General features: G+C 47.7%; 1 protein-coding gene across 3 annotated transcripts in view; it reads left to right on the forward strand.

Annotated features, from left to right (window-relative positions):
- AMOTL1 (angiomotin like 1) overlaps positions 1–18,178 on the forward strand; it is a 74,161-nt gene that overhangs the window by 8,654 nt on the left and 47,329 nt on the right. The window contains exon 3 of one of the 3 annotated variants that reach the window (XM_059838574.1): positions 1,801–1,851. The exons of 1 other annotated variant lie outside the window; for it this stretch is intronic. In XM_059838574.1, the coding sequence (XP_059694557.1) occupies positions 1,801–1,851 (51 nt within the window). Of the gene's footprint in view, positions 1–1,800; positions 1,852–11,326; positions 11,416–18,178 lie in introns of those variants that run through there. One more of the 3 variants, XM_059838576.1, reaches the window with a different exon arrangement.

Below are 18,178 nucleotides of genomic sequence, written 5' to 3' on the forward strand. Positions count from 1 at the left end.
GGTCATCTTTTTTACCAGAGGTCCCTGTCCCCTGGGCTAGCAGAAGCTGTCCCTCCCTGGGCAAAGTTCCTTCTTTGTCTGGGATGTGCTGTGCCCCAGACTAAAACCAAAATAAACCCCCAGCCTTCCAGATGGCAGCACCTTGGGAACGGAAACACTTTGCTTTGGTAAAGCGCTCACTTATCTCCATCTGTTTCCCTTGGCTTCCCGCTGATAGCGCAGATGCTGGGGGAAGGGAGAGGGACAAACCAAGATGTGGCATCGCCTCCTTTTCTGTGAGAGCTGAATTACATAAGTAGCTTTATGCTTTTGAACCCATAAGTAGATTTATGCTTTTGAGCCCTGGGTTCAACATCCCCAGCACCTCTGGGCAACATCCTTAGGAGAGAACATCTGCTGCTTCTGCTGGTACCCAGCCCGGGGTGGCTCCAGGGGAACAGCACAGGGAAGCTTGCTGCAGTCCATTCTTTTTCCCCATTAGAACAATATCTGCTTCTATTGTTTCTTTAAAGTCTTTGCTATGTGCATGGTCTGTGTTGTTATTTATACCTGTATTGGTTAAATGCCTGTTGACTTCAGGATTGCACTATGCTTGTGTCTGTAAAGCAGAGGACGGCAGGGTCACTGCCATCAGGAGTTCATAGAAATCCAAACCAGTTGAACAATTGAATGTGCATATACATTGGTTTTTGGTTTTGTATGCAGCCCATTGCCATCCTAAACTCCTGGCTCACAACCTTTTCTATCCATTGGGCCTAAGAGCATTTTATAACAGGGGGCAAGATCGCTTTGAGAGGGCACAGGTATGGGATTGCTGTAGGGTACCATGCACCTGCCCTTCTCAAATGTCCTCCTGGAACCCCTAGGAATACAGGGATACACAGACTCTGGATCAAAAGATTTTTAAGTCAAGACCATTCATTGAAAAAAAAAGCCATGAATCATAAAGGAAAAAAAAAAAGAAACACCACAAAAACTCCTACCGTCTGCAATTTAATTTTTTTTTTTAAATTTTTATTGAGTTTTTCAATTTAACAGCATTTTTGACATTGAAAGAAATGTTTGAAAACAGCAAAATCCCCAGGAACTACAAGGCAGAAATGGAATTCAATGCTTGGTCACGCAACATGTGTGGTTGTGAATCTTACTGGTGATGAGGGATATGTGTGTGTTGTGCTCTGCAGCTGGGAGCAGACAAGATTGGCTCATTATGGGACGCAAAAGAAACCCCTAGAAGTTGTTGGTGAGAGATGCCACCAGCTCAGGGATTTCCAGATCCCGTGGTCTCACCTGCCACAGGCACTGAGTTACTGCAGTGCTGCTATCAGATAACTCATAGGTTTGATCAGCCTCTGAATAATTCTTGCTCCTGCTGGTTAAACCTTCTCCAGCTGCTGTTGTTGGAGGAGACTGTAGCATACAGGAAAGCTTTGCTGCAGACAGGGTGCTCCTGGCCATGCCCTGAGCACTGGCTAAACTGAAGTAAGGGAGTGAAGAGCTGCGGTATGGACAAAAAGGGGAGTACTACTGGGGATCCCAGGGAGGGTACAGATGGAGCAGATGAGCTTCTGCTCTTCAGGGCTCATCCTGACAAGTCTCTGTCTTGAGCTGCTTCTGAGGTTTTTCAGTAATATCTTAATTAAAAGAAAACCCGCAACACGCACATGAAAGCTGTCAGGGTGAACTGGAAGCAAGCTGAGCAGGGGCTTATCTGCAGTGTGATTAAAACAGCCTTGTCACCCCATCTGTCCTCATCTACTCCCCAGCTGACTTCCCTAGCATTTTTTCTTCTTCCCTCAGACAATGAGCTCACCGAAGGTGCCCCAGCCCTCTTTGCTCTGGATCAGCTGGGTAAGTCCATGCTCCACACATTTTCCTCTGCCTGTTTTTTTTTTTTTGTTTTTTTTTTAATGCTGAGTAATTAGGAGATGACTTTAACAACAGGGCAGCAGCTAAATGCTTTTAAATCTATCAGCACCAGTGCTTCCTTTCTGTGCTGTTTTTGAATGCCATCCATCAGAGGGATGGACTAACTTGACACTAGATGTGTTTGATAGCTTTCTGTGTTAAATTGATGCAGGGTTTTTTCCCCGTGGGAGAAAAGCTGTTACCTTTCTGGGGCAGAGCACTATAGGATGCTGTTGTTTCTTGGCTGGGGGTTTGAGGGTTAGCCAGCAGCTAGTACTGGAGTTTCTGTGACTTTCTGGCACTTTGCAAAATGATGAGGGATTTTTCTTCACCTGGGAGGAAGAAGTAGGGATATGTAAAGCAAAAGAGAAGAGTAAGACAGTTGGAGAGAAAACAATCTCCAATAAGCAATGGCAGCTGAAGGCTTCAGAGGCTGAATCAATGGGGAAACCTCCTCTGGCAGTGATCTCCCCTTAATCCCAGGGCCAAGATCCAAAGAGGTGTGATTCTCAGGATGAGTTACAGGTGTTCTAGATAAGGTGTGGTAAAGACTGGAGCTGCAGGATGGGAAGCTTCTGAAGGAGGGCTTCTGTCCACCCAGCACTGGAGGTTTCATGTGCATGGAAAGGGGAAAATCACAAAATCTACTTATGGGTAAAGCAGGAAGGGACCACAGCAGGGTCATCTGGTCCAACCTCCCTGGCCAAGTGCCATCAGTTTCACAGAGTTGAATCCAAGTAGTTCCAAAATATCTCCAGTGAGGGAGAACCCCCAGTCTCTCTGGGCAGTCTGTTCCAGTGCTTGGTCACCCACACAGTAAAGAAACTTTTCCTCCTATTCAGGTGGAACTTCCTGTGTGTCAGTTTCTGCCTGTTGTGGCTTGTCCTATTGCTTGACTCCACTGAGAAGGGCCTGGCTCCATCCTCTTGACACCTCCCTTCAGATACTCACAGACATTGATAAGGTCACCTCAGTCATCTCTTCACGAGGCTGAGCAGGCCCTCAGCTAATCCTTGTAAGAGAGATGCTCCAGTCCCTTAATCCTCTTTGTAGCCCTCTGCTGTATCTGCTCCAGGAGCTCCATGTCTCTCTGGTACTGAGGAGCCCAGGACTGACCAGCTCCCAACCCCTCCTGAGAAGAGCATGCTGGAAAGATGCGTGCTGGGCAATAAGATCCACTGGGAGATATGCCAGTCTCAGGATTAGGTACCCTGCCTTGCTCTTTGGCATGGTAGGACTGCTATGGCATGCTGCAATGTGCATCACCTTGACATGCACAAGCACTGGCCCTTCCTCACAAGGAAAAGGCACCCTCCTCTTCATTTTCAGGGCAAGAAATTCTCCATACTTGGAGGTATTCAAAAGCTCACTAGACATGGACCTGGGAAATGGGCTGTAGGTGGCCCTGCTTGAGCAGGGGATTGGACCATATGAACTCCACATGTCCCTGCTAAACTCAACCTTTCTGTGATTCTGTGACTACCCTGCCACTCTTGAAACCCACCTTGACCCCAGTAAAGATGATCCACATGCATCCACTGGGTACTCACCATGTATGGCACTGGTGGAAACTTGGGATAGGAGGGTAAAACTTCAGGAGTACAGAGAGTGGTTTTTATCAAGTATAACTATCTCCAATGTATATTTCTGCTGCTAGGAGGTTCTTGAAAAAAATCCTAGAAATACAAAAATGCTTAAAAACTGTATGCCCCACTGGTTCTGGAACAGGTGGCACATCGAGTGGTTGTCCTCACTGCCAGTGAGGATCACATTTTAAAGTAGTCCGTGTGAGTTCTCTCCACTTGGTGTCAGGGTAGAGACTGCTCTGACATGCATTCATCCAGAGGAGTGTCTTAACAGGGAGTGGGCATAAAGCCAAGAGCCTTCCTTTGGCTGCCTCATTCATTACCTGATTGTGGTTAAAACACATCAAATAACTTTAAACTGCATTTTCTGTGACAGAACTTACACCAGCTCCTTTTATCCTTTTGGTTTTCCTTCTCTTATTCCTTGAACAGAGTCTTTCCTCAGTGGCATGTGCCCACTTCTAACCCTGGCAAACCCTCTAGATCTTAGTATTTAGTGACAAAGAAAAAAATTCCATTTCCCAAATAACGAGTTGTGGTTGATTTTAGGAGGAACTGCTCAGACACCACTTTTCTTTGCCCAAATGTTTAGACATCCCTCAGTCTGGAAAAGATTATCCAAACCAGTGCTTATATCACCTTACAATTCCACTCTGCTTTCCAAACACAGCACAAGATATGATTACTCCATCCAAGGTAGGCTAGACAGACAAAGGATATGAGATAGCAGAACAAGTAATGGAAATATGATTTCTTCTCTTGCCTTGCTCCCAGCTGGTGAATTTTCAGCTGGATCAGTCCCCTGGCCCAAGTCAGGCCCAGCTGTCTGGTTTGCAGCCCCAGGTAAGGCAGGCGGTAAGACCAAGCACAGGTTGGAGAGGTAGAGGACAAGGTCATCCCAGTAGCACCGTGGATATATGCTGTGAAGTGATTGTGTAACCAAAGAATACCAGGTCAAAAATACAAAGCCCTGATCAAACCAGCCACCTGAACAGCAGGAGTTATTAGTAGAGGAGCAGCAGATGAATGAGTATTATATTAAGGATATGCTGTGACAAAACATCAATATTGTAATAAAGCATCATCAGGATAAAAATCACAGAAAGGCAGGTCTGAGCAGGACTTCAGGAAAACAGATACACCTCACTGCTGCCTGGAGGCAGGGATATCATGCATCACCCTGTGTGCAGGACCAACTCATCCTTGCAGCCTTCCCAGGCAACTCACCCCAGTGCTCTGCTGCCCTGGAGGGGTTTCCTCAGTGTCTACTAAGATTTCCATAATTTAAGCCAAAGGCAGGCATAAGCAGGAAAAAGGGTCAGATTGAGTGTTTCTTGCCCACTCTGCAGGGGCTGAAGGGGGCATCCAACGGAGGATCAGTGGAGTCTATCCCTTTTTTCCTGCTCATCATATCTTCCTTGACCTCTAGTCTGGTGTCCAGCTTATTTTCAGCTTGTCCCAGCTTGCTGTCAACTGCAAATGTAAAAAGCTGTCCTTGGATTCTGCATTATTTGTTGGAAATGCTGTTTGGCACCAGATTCCTGAGAGGGTTTCTGCATCACACCATACCATGAGTAACTAACCTCTAAGAAAAGTTTTGACCAGACACACATCCATCTTTTCCTATTTTATTGTAGCCTGGGTGTTCCTATCTTGTCTGTAGTGACACCGCACGACACAGTACTGGAAGTCCCCCTTATACACCAACACATACAGCATCTGCACCTTCTCATTCATCTGCCAGGTCTATCACCTCATTGCAGCAGGTCAGATGAGTCTGACAGCTCTGTTCTTGCTGAATCTAGGCTGGATGTTTCTAATACTCTCCTTTTCTACATGTTTGCAAACGTTTTGGTGATTCTAAAGCTCCCAATGATGGAATTAACAACAAATGGCAAATCCCTTCCTATCTCTTCTTTCTCTCCTTGTCTTAAAGATTTGTGCCCCGCTTTGCCATGCCTGACCTTTGAAAAGCTCTCTGTGGTCTGCTGCTGTGTAAATCAGCGGTTCACCTGTACCTTTTGCATTTCTGATGTTCCTTGGAGAAGTACCCAGCAAGGGAGGCAAAAGTGACTGAGGGAGAGAGCAGCTTCCATGAAAGCAGGCTCTGAGTAAATTACAGCTGAACTAGGTGGAAAAGAGATGCTTGAAGGAAGGTACAGTAGCAGTACAAGAATTATGAATGGCATAGAATAAATAAGTGCAAGAGACGCATGGGGCATAGTGGACACCATCCAGCAAAGAGCCACAAGGGTGATGAAGGGACTGTGGTACTTCTGTGAGCAAAGGCTGAGAGAGCTGGGTCTCATCAAGGTGTATAAATACCTGTAGCAATGTTGTAAAGAGGTTGTAATCAGACTCCTTTTAGTGACGCCCTGTGCCAGGACCCGGGGCAATGGGCACAAACAGAAACACAGGAGGTTCCTTCTGAATATCAGGAAACAGTTTTTTCTGTGACAGTGACCAAGCACTGGCACATATTTCTCAGGGAGGTTGTGGACTTTCCATCCTTGGAGTTATTCCAAAGCCATCTGGACATGGTCCTGGGAAACAGGCTCTAGGTGGTCCTGCCTGAGCAGGGTGGTTAGAGCAGATGACCTGCAGGGCCCCTTCTGGCCTCAACCAGTCTGAGATTCTGTGAAAGAGGGAAAGGCTTAAAACAGCCCAAAGGAAGTACGCCTTCACTCAGCCCACAATTCCATTGTGCATCTTGCTGCCACAGAATGTCCAGGGTGCCTAAAGTATGAATGGGCTCAAAAAGTGATTAGAAAACATCATGGGAGAAAGGTCTATGAGGGGCTCTCAAACTTGATGATGCAGCTAAACTTTCTGTCTCACAAAGGGAAATGGGATCATGTACTAGAGGAAACAGCACTTGTAACGTTCTGTGTATTTTCTTTGCAGTCATCTACTGGAGAGGACACTAGGAGCTTTTAAACTTTCCAATAATCCAGTGTGGTCCTCCTTGTCTTAGGTCAACAGTGACTAACCAGAAGAAAAAAAACAAACCACCCTTTCCTTTCTTCATCTCCTCTCCCACAGCTTTAGCTGCTGGATTTCAGCAGATATGAATCAGATGGTGACTGTTGTGTTCCTTTTGTTCTGTAAATGATTAAAACAGAACATTTCACACTTGCTTTGTGGCCCAGCAGAGAAATGCTACATTTTCGCCTTGGCAAATCCTGAGGTGGAATTTCTGGCTATGGAGAAAGTGAGATCAGGGAGAGAAAAACTATCCCAACAGAGGAACATATGCAGACTACTTTTCTGTCTCTCCCGTGCTTGGCATAACTTCTCCTCATTTTCCATTTCCTCATCCTTCCTCTCTTTTCCACCTCCTTCCCACCCCACTGGCATTTTTTCTGCTTGCCGCTTAAAGATGATTTAATTGAATATCAGAAAAAAAGGAAGCAGACGGAATAAAAAATGCGAGGTGAAAGCCCCCAGCACAGAAAGTCCTGGTTAGAGTAATGAGAATGTGATGAAATGGAAAAATAATGTGGGAGTGGGGGGTATGAACCTCACTCTGCCAAAACTGAGATGAATATGTATAGGAGATGCAATATATCAGTGGAAACCCCTAGGACCTGCGCCTCACATTTCCTGACAGCTGACCAGAGGAGGAATTAGCTGGCTGTGCTATTTATAAGTGCACCCTGGGCATGGTCAGCTGCTGGAGGAGGTTCCCCAGAACAGCAGCTTGCAGGAAATACTGTTTTGGTGATACTGTCTGCCTGGGGAATAAACACGCCCAGAAATGAAATCCCATTGGATATAAAAGGGAAGGAAAGAAAAAGCCCTGGTCCCTGCCCTGTTTCTTCCCACTGCTTCTTAACCATCCAGCTGTTTTTTCTTTCTTGTCCTGACCTCATCCCATACTGGAGCAAATCCAGGGAGCGAGCGCTCTGCTTAGCTGTCTTCTGCCAGAAACCAAAGAGGTCAAGTTATTAGAGAAAAATGAAAGCTCTTTGGCAGAACTGGAAAAACAGATGTGCAGAGATATTTCTGCTGCCTCCAAATACAATGCTGCCTATGAAATGTGTATCAGAGGCGATCTGATAAACGTGCACAGTTGTCGGGGTAGAAATCTTAACAGTGGCTAATTATTTAGCAACATGGGTTCCTTTGGGGCTCCAGGTTTACTGGAGCTGAGTTTACTGGCTGCCAGGTTACAAGATTACTTGAAAACCTTTTGCAGATGTGATTTAGAAAGTGGTGCTCCAATGCTGCAAGAGGATCTGCCTCTGCCCAGTAGCTAGAAGTCTTTGCAGGACAGGTAAAGCCTGAAATTATCAAGAAGAGAGAGGCTATTGTCCACCTGAGATATGGTAAGAACATCTTTTATGTCAAGGGCTTTGTGGCTTTTATATACTAAATTTGCCTGGGTGGAAGTTTCTATGCCGTGTATTCATATTTCTTGATTCAGCTCTTGCTGTGGTCTCCCCGTTGCAGGGCAGCTATTTGTGCCATCCCCAGAAGTGGTGTTAACGGGGCTGGACCCCTCAGTCTGCCCATCAGCCACTGTTAAAAGCAGCAGAGGCAGCAAGAAGTGGAATTGTGTGCAGGCATTTGGGGTTGCTGCAGTGTCAGGCGGAGCAGGACAGTTATTTGTTTGCTTGCAGCATTTGGAATCTGTGGGATTACACGCATGGATGGCAGCAAATGTAATGAGCATCAATGCCCGTGTGCGCTCGTGGTTTGGGATGGCTGCATCCCTGCTGCAGGGCCTCAGGGGTCCAGCCCCAGGTCTGTCAGTAGCAATTGCTCAGAGCTCCCCAGCCAGCAGGTGTTTGGGATGCAGCAGGGATGCTGAGTGACACAGGGGGCTGCTAAGGACCAAGCTGTGGTGGCACCTGGAAATGCTTCTTCCCATGTAGCTCACCAAAATCCTTGGGATAACCATGAAAGGTGTTTGTTTTCCCTAGCAGGGTATAAGAGACATGAGATATATGGATAATGCAAGTCTCCTGAGTCCATGGCTACTGGGAGAAGCAGGAGGGAGGCAGTGAAAATAGATGGCACTGTCATATCCTGAAAAGAGATATCACTGTCATATCATATCTGCTGACCTTACAACTGGAGTTCTGGTGGCACTTGGTCCTGGATGAGCAGGTTAGAACCAAAAGGGGTGAAAGAGGAAATTCTTTCCTACCCCAAATTACTTAGAAGAATGACATAAAACAAACAAACAGACAAAGAAATATTAAAATATTGGAGCTATTCCCAAATTGAGGGAATGATAAATTTTAATAAAATACATAAATAAACAAATTACTAAGTACATATGAAATTTATTAAAATATTGGAGCTTCAAAGGAGAGAAGCTTGGGTGGCAATTTCCTTGCCCTCCTGGGCAGACACAGCTCTCCAGAGGTTATCAGATGTTATCCAGTCTGCCATCCTTTGTGGCCACTTACCGGTTTATCAAATCAAAATGGAATTGAACAGGAAAAAAAATTTTGAAAATCATGTGGAAATACACACCAGAAAATTAATAACATGAGAGAAAATTGAAAATTCTCCTTTTACTTTAAGGAGAAAAAAGGAGTATTTTCCTTGGGAATATAACAGCATGGTTCACCAGGTCCTTGCAAGTCTACTGAAAGACAAGCTGGCAGATAATATTTTTTCTTGGTATATTTGTTCTTCTAGCACTAAAATCACCACTGATCACTTTCACTAGGTGACAGGGGAGCACAAACCCTGGGGCCAGAATGAGAAACAAATATAAGCCCTTGAACAGGTTGGATCTGCTTGGCCAAAGGCAGTACAGGCAGATGGCACCCAGGCCCCCATGACACAGACTGGGAAGCAGAATAACCAAAATAATGGGTCCCATTTTGCCCAACCAAATGATCCAGTTGGAACATGAAAAAAGCTAGTGCTTGAATTGCCACTTTGAACTGGACTCAGTGGATTCACTGACATCAGTGCCCTCGTCCCACTTCATCTGGCACGGTGAACAGGCACTTAACAAGCAAGGGCAAAATTTCACCTTCATTTTACAACTGAGCTGGCTTGTGCTTCACCTGTGCTCATAAGCAAACCTAACCTCTCTGTGGGTGGTAGGAAAATCTGAAAAATCCAAGGCAAATTGCTCTTGGGGACCGAGGTGTCTCACTCTATTGTCAAGGCTCTCCATGACTTTGCAGAGGATTTGGACATTCAAAAACCTGAATTTGGGCTTAATCTTCTCCCACACACTCAGGGCATCTGCAGATGACAAAGGAACAGAACATCTATCTCTAATCCAAGTCAGGTACCCTAAGCCTGTAATTTTTCTCCTGAAGTGGTCAATGATGTGATGGTTCCCCTTTCCCCCCACCTCAAAATGCAGCATATTTGCAATTCAGGGCTCCCCTGTTTGAGCATAACCCCAGTCTGTATTAGGTTACTTCATGGAGACAGGAAAAAGATGTTTCAGTTTCAAAGCTTCAGAGAGACATCACAGCACCTGACTCACACCTCACCTTGCACACAGGCATGGAGGGAAGGGCACCTCTGAGGATGCCCAGCTCATGTGGCAAACATCATTCTGGGGTAACTTCTGACATGAGAGATGCTGAGATGCAGGAACTGAGGAACCTGATTTCGCCACTGAATATTTTTTCCTTCTTTGCCTATTCCCATATCCTATAGCTTCCGTCTGTCTTGCATCTGAGCAAAACCCAAACTCTGAGCAAAGCTGGGTTTTGTGATGCAAAAAAGCAATGCCTCAGGCTGCTGTGAACCACAGAACTCTCACGGTGCCTGGAGCTGCTGAGAGTCCTCTCTGCATCCATCCAGTCCTGTGGCCATGGCACTGGGCCAGCTTCTGTGCCCCTTTATGGGGCTGTAGTGACAGTGAACGGTTTCTTCTTCAGCCTGTTGCTGCATTTCTTCCTACCTGTCTTTATCCATTTGGCACAGTATTGAGGAGGAAGAAGCCACCCATCAGTCCCTGGGAGAAGGAAGTACAAATACAATAGACAATCCTGGCATCACTGGGCAGCTTGCTGGACTGAAAGAGGTTGAAGCACTGAGATGGAGAAACCCAAGCAGTGTCCTGGCAGTGCCACTTATCCCAAAAGATGCCTACCTTATGGGGCAGTGCTGGGAATACAGTGTGTTGGGACTGCCCAACCCAGTCTGTGCCCACATCATGGCTGCAGGGATGGGAATGAAGCGCTGTGCAAACGCCAGAGCAGCTCTTCTGCCATGTCGCCTCTGCCAAACCCTTAGCAGCAGGGCTGGAGTGGTCTGGGGAGATGGAGCAGTGGGTCACTCCAGCCCTAATGAATGCTCATCCCGCGAAGCTGGTGTGCCAAACCACAAAGACGTGTGATGGAGCAGGTGGGCAGCAGGGCAAGGGGCTGCGCTCAGGAATGTGGCGCTGAGTTTAGGAACGAAATGATATCCCCGGTCAATCCCCGACAGCCACCTATTCCTCCATGTTCAAGAAGAAGCTAGAGCTCTGGGAGAGGAGGAGGATGCCCAGGGTTAATTCACGGGCTTGGGACTCGGCGTAACCCCCACCAACTGTCCCGCAAGGGACCAGGGAATCTGTGGCGGTCTCTAGGTCGGGATTTAGATCCCGAGCATCGCCAGACATGAGCTGTGCTGCCACACAGGCTCACCCCGGGCGTACCCAGGTGCTTTCAGTGGCTCCGGATGGGGCGGCGAGCCTCCAACCTGGGGCGCCAGGCTCCCCCGAACGTGCCTCCCCCCCATCCCCGACAGGAGGGGCGAGAGGGGCGGGTAGCGGCCGCCCCGCGTCGGGAGGTGCCTGGACTGCCCTGGACCCGCCCCGTCGGCTGCCCCCGCCCCCGGCTGTCCCCGCCCCGGCCCGGCCCGCGGCGGCCGGCGGTGCGCGCCCGGCGGCGGCGGGGAGCGGCGCGGATGGCAGCGGTGCTGCCGGGCACGGCGGGGCGCGGAGCCGGAGGTAATGGCGGGGGAGGGAGACGGTGCCCGTGCGTCCCCGCTCGGCTGCGTGTCTGTGCGTACATGTTCGCGCACACGTGTGTCTGTCTGTGCATGGGGGGTGCGGGTGTCCGTGTCCACGTGTGTGCCGGGGAGCGCCGGGGTGTGCGGGGATGCCGCGGCGGGATGTCGCTTCTCATGCCCACCCGTGAGTGCTGCCGTGCCCCGCCGCCCTCCCGGGAGGATGCGGGAAGGCCTGGGCAGCCTTCCGCCGGCTCCCGGACCCAGCGCACCCCGCTGCTGCCCCGGGCTGCGTGAACCCCGCAGGCGGTGCGGGAGCGGGGCCCGGTCCGTGCCGAGCCGGCCCGATGCTCCGTCAGACCCGAGCCGCCGGCCCGGCGGGCGCCGCTGCGCCCGCTCCTCCACTCCCGGAGTCCTCCCCGGCAATCTTCCCCGCTCCGGGAAGGCAGAGCAGCGCGGGGCGCGCCCCGAAACAGCCCCGGTCGGAGCGGGGTGTCCGCAGTATCTTCTGAAGGAGGAACGCGCCGCGGGTCCGCCGCCCCGGCGCTCCCGGGAAGAGCGAAGCGCCGGCCGGGAGCGCGGGGAATGTTTCCAGAGGCGCTCGGAGCGGCCGCTGCTGTTTCCGCAGCGGCGATCGAAGCGTCCCCGCGGTCCCCAGCGCCGGGCTGTCACTCGGAGCGGCCCCGGAGCACCCACCGGGGACACCGGCCCCGTCCCGTCCCGTCCCGCGGGTGCGTGGAGCGGCAGCGCCGGCCGCAGGGGACACGCAGGAGGGGCCTCCCACGCCGGGAGAGCGCTTTCTCACGTTGTTGTTGCATGGGGATGGTGAAAGGGAAGTTTTTTATATTTAACCTTCCTACCCATGCAGGGAACAAATATAAACTCCGGTTGAAAAAAAAAAAAAAGTCAGCATTGAAAGGAAAAAAAAACCAAAACCCACAACGTGAATTTAACCCGAATCCTTCTGCCAGGTTTTGTGATTCATAGCTTTAAGTACAGGAAGGTCGCTGCTTGGGCTTTTTCCTCTTTCGATGGAAAGAGTTTTTTTTCTCTTTCCTGGTGCTGTGTGAGCATCCCGGGAGCTGTGCGCAGCTGCCACCAGAGACAAGAATCTGGTGGCTGAGGGTCTGCAAGGCCCTTCTTGTGCATCCACTGAGTTCAGGTTATGCCTTTTTATGTATAGAAATAAGCCTAAAAGCTTTCTGAGAGAAGGATGGCAGTGAGCATGAGTGCTATGAATTTTCCTGAGCACAGCTAGTTGGCAGCGCCATTCCTTCTAACAGGTGTGCATGTATATAGTTATATATAGATACTAAATATATATCTGCAAGATGGAGATGTATGTTTAAGTACTTTTTTATATTTACATAGATATAGACATATATGGCTGCATAAATTGTATATAAATAAAATACAGACCATGTGTACATATTTACTTTTATACATATATATGTGTATATATACGTAGTCATTTCTAATGGCCAGAAAAGCTTTTCCAAGGGTTCTATAAATACCTTATCAAAAATGTCCAAGTGGTAAGGACAGGGAATATTGGGTTGGCAAGAGCCCTCTCTGGGTCTATGCTGGGTGCATGGTGTGGCCCTTCATGGAGGGTCTTTGTCCTGCCCAGCGTTCCTCATCCCCAGCCATGACTGGAACAGCGGTGTGAGGGGATGAATTCAGGGAGGATTTAGGTTTTAGCTTGTTAAATAGGGGAGGTATGTGCCCCAGAGTGCTGCTGGGGCTGGGCTTCCTAGTTTCCCCAGGCTGTGTGGGGCCACTGGGATCCCCCCAATCATTTGTCCTGATGTCCATTGCTCCCCTTTTCTCTCTGTCAACATTTGGCAGGGGAAACTTTGCTTTCGCTCTTCTTTTGGAAAGCACTCAGCTGCTGGAGGAGGGCAGCTTCAATCCAAAGAGGCATGTGTGGCCTCTCCTAAGTTCAGATATCTGCAGGATTGGTGACAGGCCTGAGGGCAGTTTCCAAGTCCTGGCCTCCCATGGTGATCTGGACCAAGCCCTCTGTGCATTAGTCCTTGGATGGAGGGATGGATGCACGGATACAGCTCTGGCGCTCCTTGCAGGAGCTCCTCTCTGAGGAAAAGCCAGCACAGAGCCAAAGGCTTTGCATTTCTTCAGCAAAGACACACCTAAGGGGGTTGGAAGGGATCCCAGCAGCAGCCTGGGGAGGGTCAGGCACAACCAGACTCTTCTGGTTTCAGGATTATGCGGAGATGTTGTTGCTGACCATTGCAGATTTCCTTCAGGAAAGAGTCCACTGTGCCTTCTTTTCTCACTGATAGGCATGTAACTTGCTTTAAAGGCCAAGTCTGATATAAATGTTATTTGGTGCTAAGGCAGGAGTGTGTGCCCTGTGCAACCTTCTTGTCCTGGAAACCATTAGGAGGACAGCTGCATACTTGGATTTTCACACACAGACTAGCTGCTAATGTAATAGTCCCAGTGGAAAGTTTAGTACTCGGGAATATTTTGTGGATTTGAGAAAAATCCCAGGAGGATTTTTGGCTTCATATAGCAATTGCTTTCTGGCAGCTTTGGGATAGATGTAATCTGGTCCCCATTTGTGTCCTGAATTTTTAAATGGAACGGCCTGCCTTCCACTCAGGGCAGAAGTAGAAATAGATGGAAGTAGAAAATAATAGTAACAAGAATAGCATTACCTCTAAAAAAATAAATTCTTAGGGCAACTTTTCTGTACAAATGTTGCATTTAGGAAATGTATATGTCTATTTTTTGGTCATTTTAGTGACTTCTTGAGTAGGTGAGATGCTACTGTGGGTGTAAATTTCAGGTGGATCTGTAGAAGCCAGTGAAACTGCTGCAGGTGTGGATTGGTGAGAGCAGAGTTTGGCAGCACAGTAAGGTGTATCCCATTAGCGAGAGGAGGTCCTGCACCATTTGCTGGCTTCCAGTAGCCTTGTCCAGGTCAGATGTGTCCCACCACATTGTGTGGCTGTGGTTTTCCTGATGCATGTCTGTCCCACATCTTGAAGCTGTAGCACGTCATTTTTGTGCAAAGCAGGCAAAGGCAGCCAGCATGTGTCAAGGCAGCCCCAGCCGAGGAGAGGGGTGATCTAGAGGGGCATGGCATGTCTCAAGGACACATAGCATGGGGTTAAATAATTGAGCAGCACTTGGGATTATCTGCTCTGACCATGTTGGTTAACGCAAATATAAACGTACTTTAGGCAACAGTAACTCCAGTGATCAAGTCTCAGGCTGGAAAATAATGACATTGTAATTTAATTTAATTTAATGAATGATTTAATGATTTTAAATGCTTTTAGTGAAATTCCTCCCTGTGATGGCTGCCTGGGACAGACAGAGGGTCCCTGCTAGTGACATGTCCCATTTCCTGGGATGTATCCTGCTTGTGACCAGCAACATTTTGAAGCTGGCTTTGGTATGATGGCTCCACACTGGTGGCTGTTGCTTTGATTTTTCCTGTTCTAAATCTGAGCTGAGCCATCTGGGAGCAAGAACTACAGTCAATTATCTTGTTAGCACTTCTACGTATAACACCTTTATTAAATTTCTGCATTTTAAAAGTGGCTGAATATAAGTTGCATGTAATGTTTTAATAATGGAAGGATCATAATTGTAATATATATTCTGGTAGGGAGAAGGTTTAATTTCTTTTTGCTTCAAGTTATGACACTTAAGAATTGTGCAAAGACTCTGCTTAGTGTAGGGTTATCTTAGTGAAGAATGAGCAGCTCTTCACGGAGATCAAGTGAAGAACTGTAGATCCCTAGGATCGTTTGTTGCTTGTGTTAAAAAAATGGAAAAACTCTAGAAATCCATATGATAGAGTTCAATGCCCGCCTTTTCAGTTAGAGTACTGTACAGCCTTTGTACTATTTTTGTTCTGTCCTTATCCCAGGCTCCTTTGTACACTGCAAGCTTGTGGGAATGACTCAGGGAGAAAGCTATTTAACCTAAAGGACACCACTAGCAAAAAAAAACCCCAGAAACATAGATGGATAAAGAGCAATGTCTGTGACTGTGAGTGGGAACCAAGAGGAATATTTGTGTGTGTCTGAGGAAAAGAAATCCCAAAGCCTCCTCCAAATGGGGGGAAAAAAATTCCTCTTCTTCAGGATGCTGTTTTTTAACTTCAAGAAGGGAATTTTGTAACATAGTTGCGTGAAGTAACAAGGAACTACGACTGAATGATCCGCAGACCTAGGTCCTATTTCACTTCTGGTTAATTAATGGAAGGGCTTAAATATCGGAGTGACACGGATCATGCCAGTGCTTTTCTGTAATGTGATCATTTTTAAAGGCAGTAAGTACAGCAAAATTTATCATGGCTTAAACTCCTGCTCTACGAGTGTCTTGTCTGTAAGTTGTAGCTGATTGATGATTTTGCTTTTTTCCCCCAGTGGGAAAAGATTTCCTTACCTAAGAATTTATGTGATGCATTTTTATCTTGGAGGGTTTTTTATTGCTTGGAAATCAGAATTTATAGTGTAGTGAAAATGTCTGCAGACAGTTGCTGGGCTGACAAGTGGTGTGGCTGTAGCAGAAGTGTTGTCTCACTTGCAAGCTCCATGTCAGCCTTTGTATTTCATTCTTTTACTGGGAGTTTCTTCCCCTACTTTCAGCTCTGAATAATATTTATCCTTTCATCTCAGAGCAGCAATGCTGACATGAGCTGTCATTGTGCCACTGGCACTTTGATCAAAGCAAGAGTTTCAATTATTGATTCAATTCTTCGAATAAATTTGGGCTGGATGTATTTGTAGACTCAGTGTTATAGCTGCGAAGGCAAATGTGTCGCTTATAAAATGGAGAGACCTTAAAAATGCACATATTTTTGCAAAGCCTAACACAGCTTCCTAAGGAATACACATCTTTTCCTCCGTCAGGTTAATGCCCAGGTAGTGTTTGACACCTGGAGGTGTGATGAGAATACTCTGCCTGTATCCTGCCTCTCCTCTGGGGTGAGCCTGGGTCAGGGGGAAAAAACCAGCATGTTATTCTAGCATTATAAAACCTGTTACCATCTGAGATGAAAGAGTGGTGATGGGCACTGTCTGCCCCTACACGCCACACACCTGATTTCCATTGGGAAGGCGGGGAAGTGCGGGCATCCGAGGGGATCTCCCGGGGAGGCAGGCTTGGCTTCACTCTCGCCTGTATCCATCTGATCTCATGCCAGGTTTGGGAGCTGCTTTCAAAGCACATTTGCTTTGCTTCTCTCATAGGTTTTATTCTCCCCTGCTTTGGTTTTTGCTGAAGGGAAGCATATATGAAAATAAGCACGTGAGGCTGAAGTTTCATGGAGAATGTTCATCCTTGTAGGCAGTTAAATTTGGGCATGTTAGCACAATTCTTTGGGAAAGACGGGGTTTGGCTGATTCCATTGCCTATTCCTATTAGTCTTGCATGTGCTTTCTTGGACCATGCACTTTCTAGAGAGTGAAATGACAGTACCAAGGATGGGTGACTCCAGAAACTCTTTTTGAGCAGTGGAATAGCACAATGTAGATCCTGGAGCTGATACTGGGATGAAGATCTCTTTACCCAGAGCGGCGAGTTGCAGAGGCGTAGCTCGGTCTGATAATCCCGCCAGGCACAGGGGTGCAGCTTCTCTCACTTTCATGTGGGAAATGAGAGGTGCTGCTCACTCACATCTGGTGTGCATTATGCATGTTGGATTTTTGTCCTGCAAGATATTGCTCTGCTCCCGTGGAAGTGATACTAGTGATGCTTGTTCAGTCCTCACAGGGCTCAGGAGCCCTGGCATTGGATGCGAGGTTCCCAGGCAGAATTATGGGGTGTGAGGATGAGTCAGCCACCCCAGAAGTGACCTAGAAAACTTGTGCATTGACTGGGGAGCTGCTGATGGAAAACAGTCACCAGTGGCTGCCTGAGCCCCTGCACCTCATCGGAGCTGTGGCTGCAAAAGAATCCCAGTGCTGTTGGAGGTACCAAAAGCATCCCTTGTGACACTGTTAGGAATCCAATTTTTATACTTAAACCAAGAAGTAAGACACGCGAGTTATTTTCTTCTGTGCCAAAGGAAACTCAGATCTTCCTCCCAGCTTTGGGAGAGTGGCATGGCTGTGTGGCTGGGGTATGGCAATCCCTGCTCTCAAGACTGGGCCAATGGTTAGGAGAGAAAGTAGGGTTCATGGGCCAGGATGCACATGGAGGGATGTCCAGCCTTGCAGAGGGTCCCTGTGACCCAATGTCACAGGGGACTGATTGGTGCACCCTTCGTGGTACAGCCTTCGTGCAGCCCCCTGGGCCACGGAGTGCTTCACTGTTCTTTTGTTATTTCCCTTAAATAATTCTCTTCCTTTTTTGACCTGAAATTTTTATTCAGCAGCAGGGTAGAGAAAATATTTTAAATGTCGAATAAGGTATTTTTCCTTTTTGGCACGGCTCTGATACAGAAGGACAGAGGTGGGCTTGGAAATGATGTAATTTTTCTCCTGTCATTTTTGGACTTCCCTTACATACTGTGGCAGGGTTTATAGGAAAGTGTAAAGCCTCCTTACTTTTTAATTTCAAATGATTGCTTAGGATCATATTTGAAACACCTCAGTCTCTTTTGAACCACTTAGTCAGTAGAGTACAGATTGAAAGAGGAATTTTTGAAGGTCAGCTCTGTGGTTTTGTTTGGCTGGGTGGCTTTGGGTGGTAGAGGAGGAGTCATACGTGCCAGCAGCATGGGCTGTGCTGCAGGCAGCCACATTATGTTACCTGGGTGGGTAGTGGGTGTGATGCAGAAA

Source organism: Haemorhous mexicanus, chromosome 2, assembly GCF_027477595.1.
Source record: "Haemorhous mexicanus isolate bHaeMex1 chromosome 2, bHaeMex1.pri, whole genome shotgun sequence".
Classification (NCBI taxonomy): Eukaryota; Metazoa; Chordata; class Aves; order Passeriformes; family Fringillidae; genus Haemorhous; species Haemorhous mexicanus.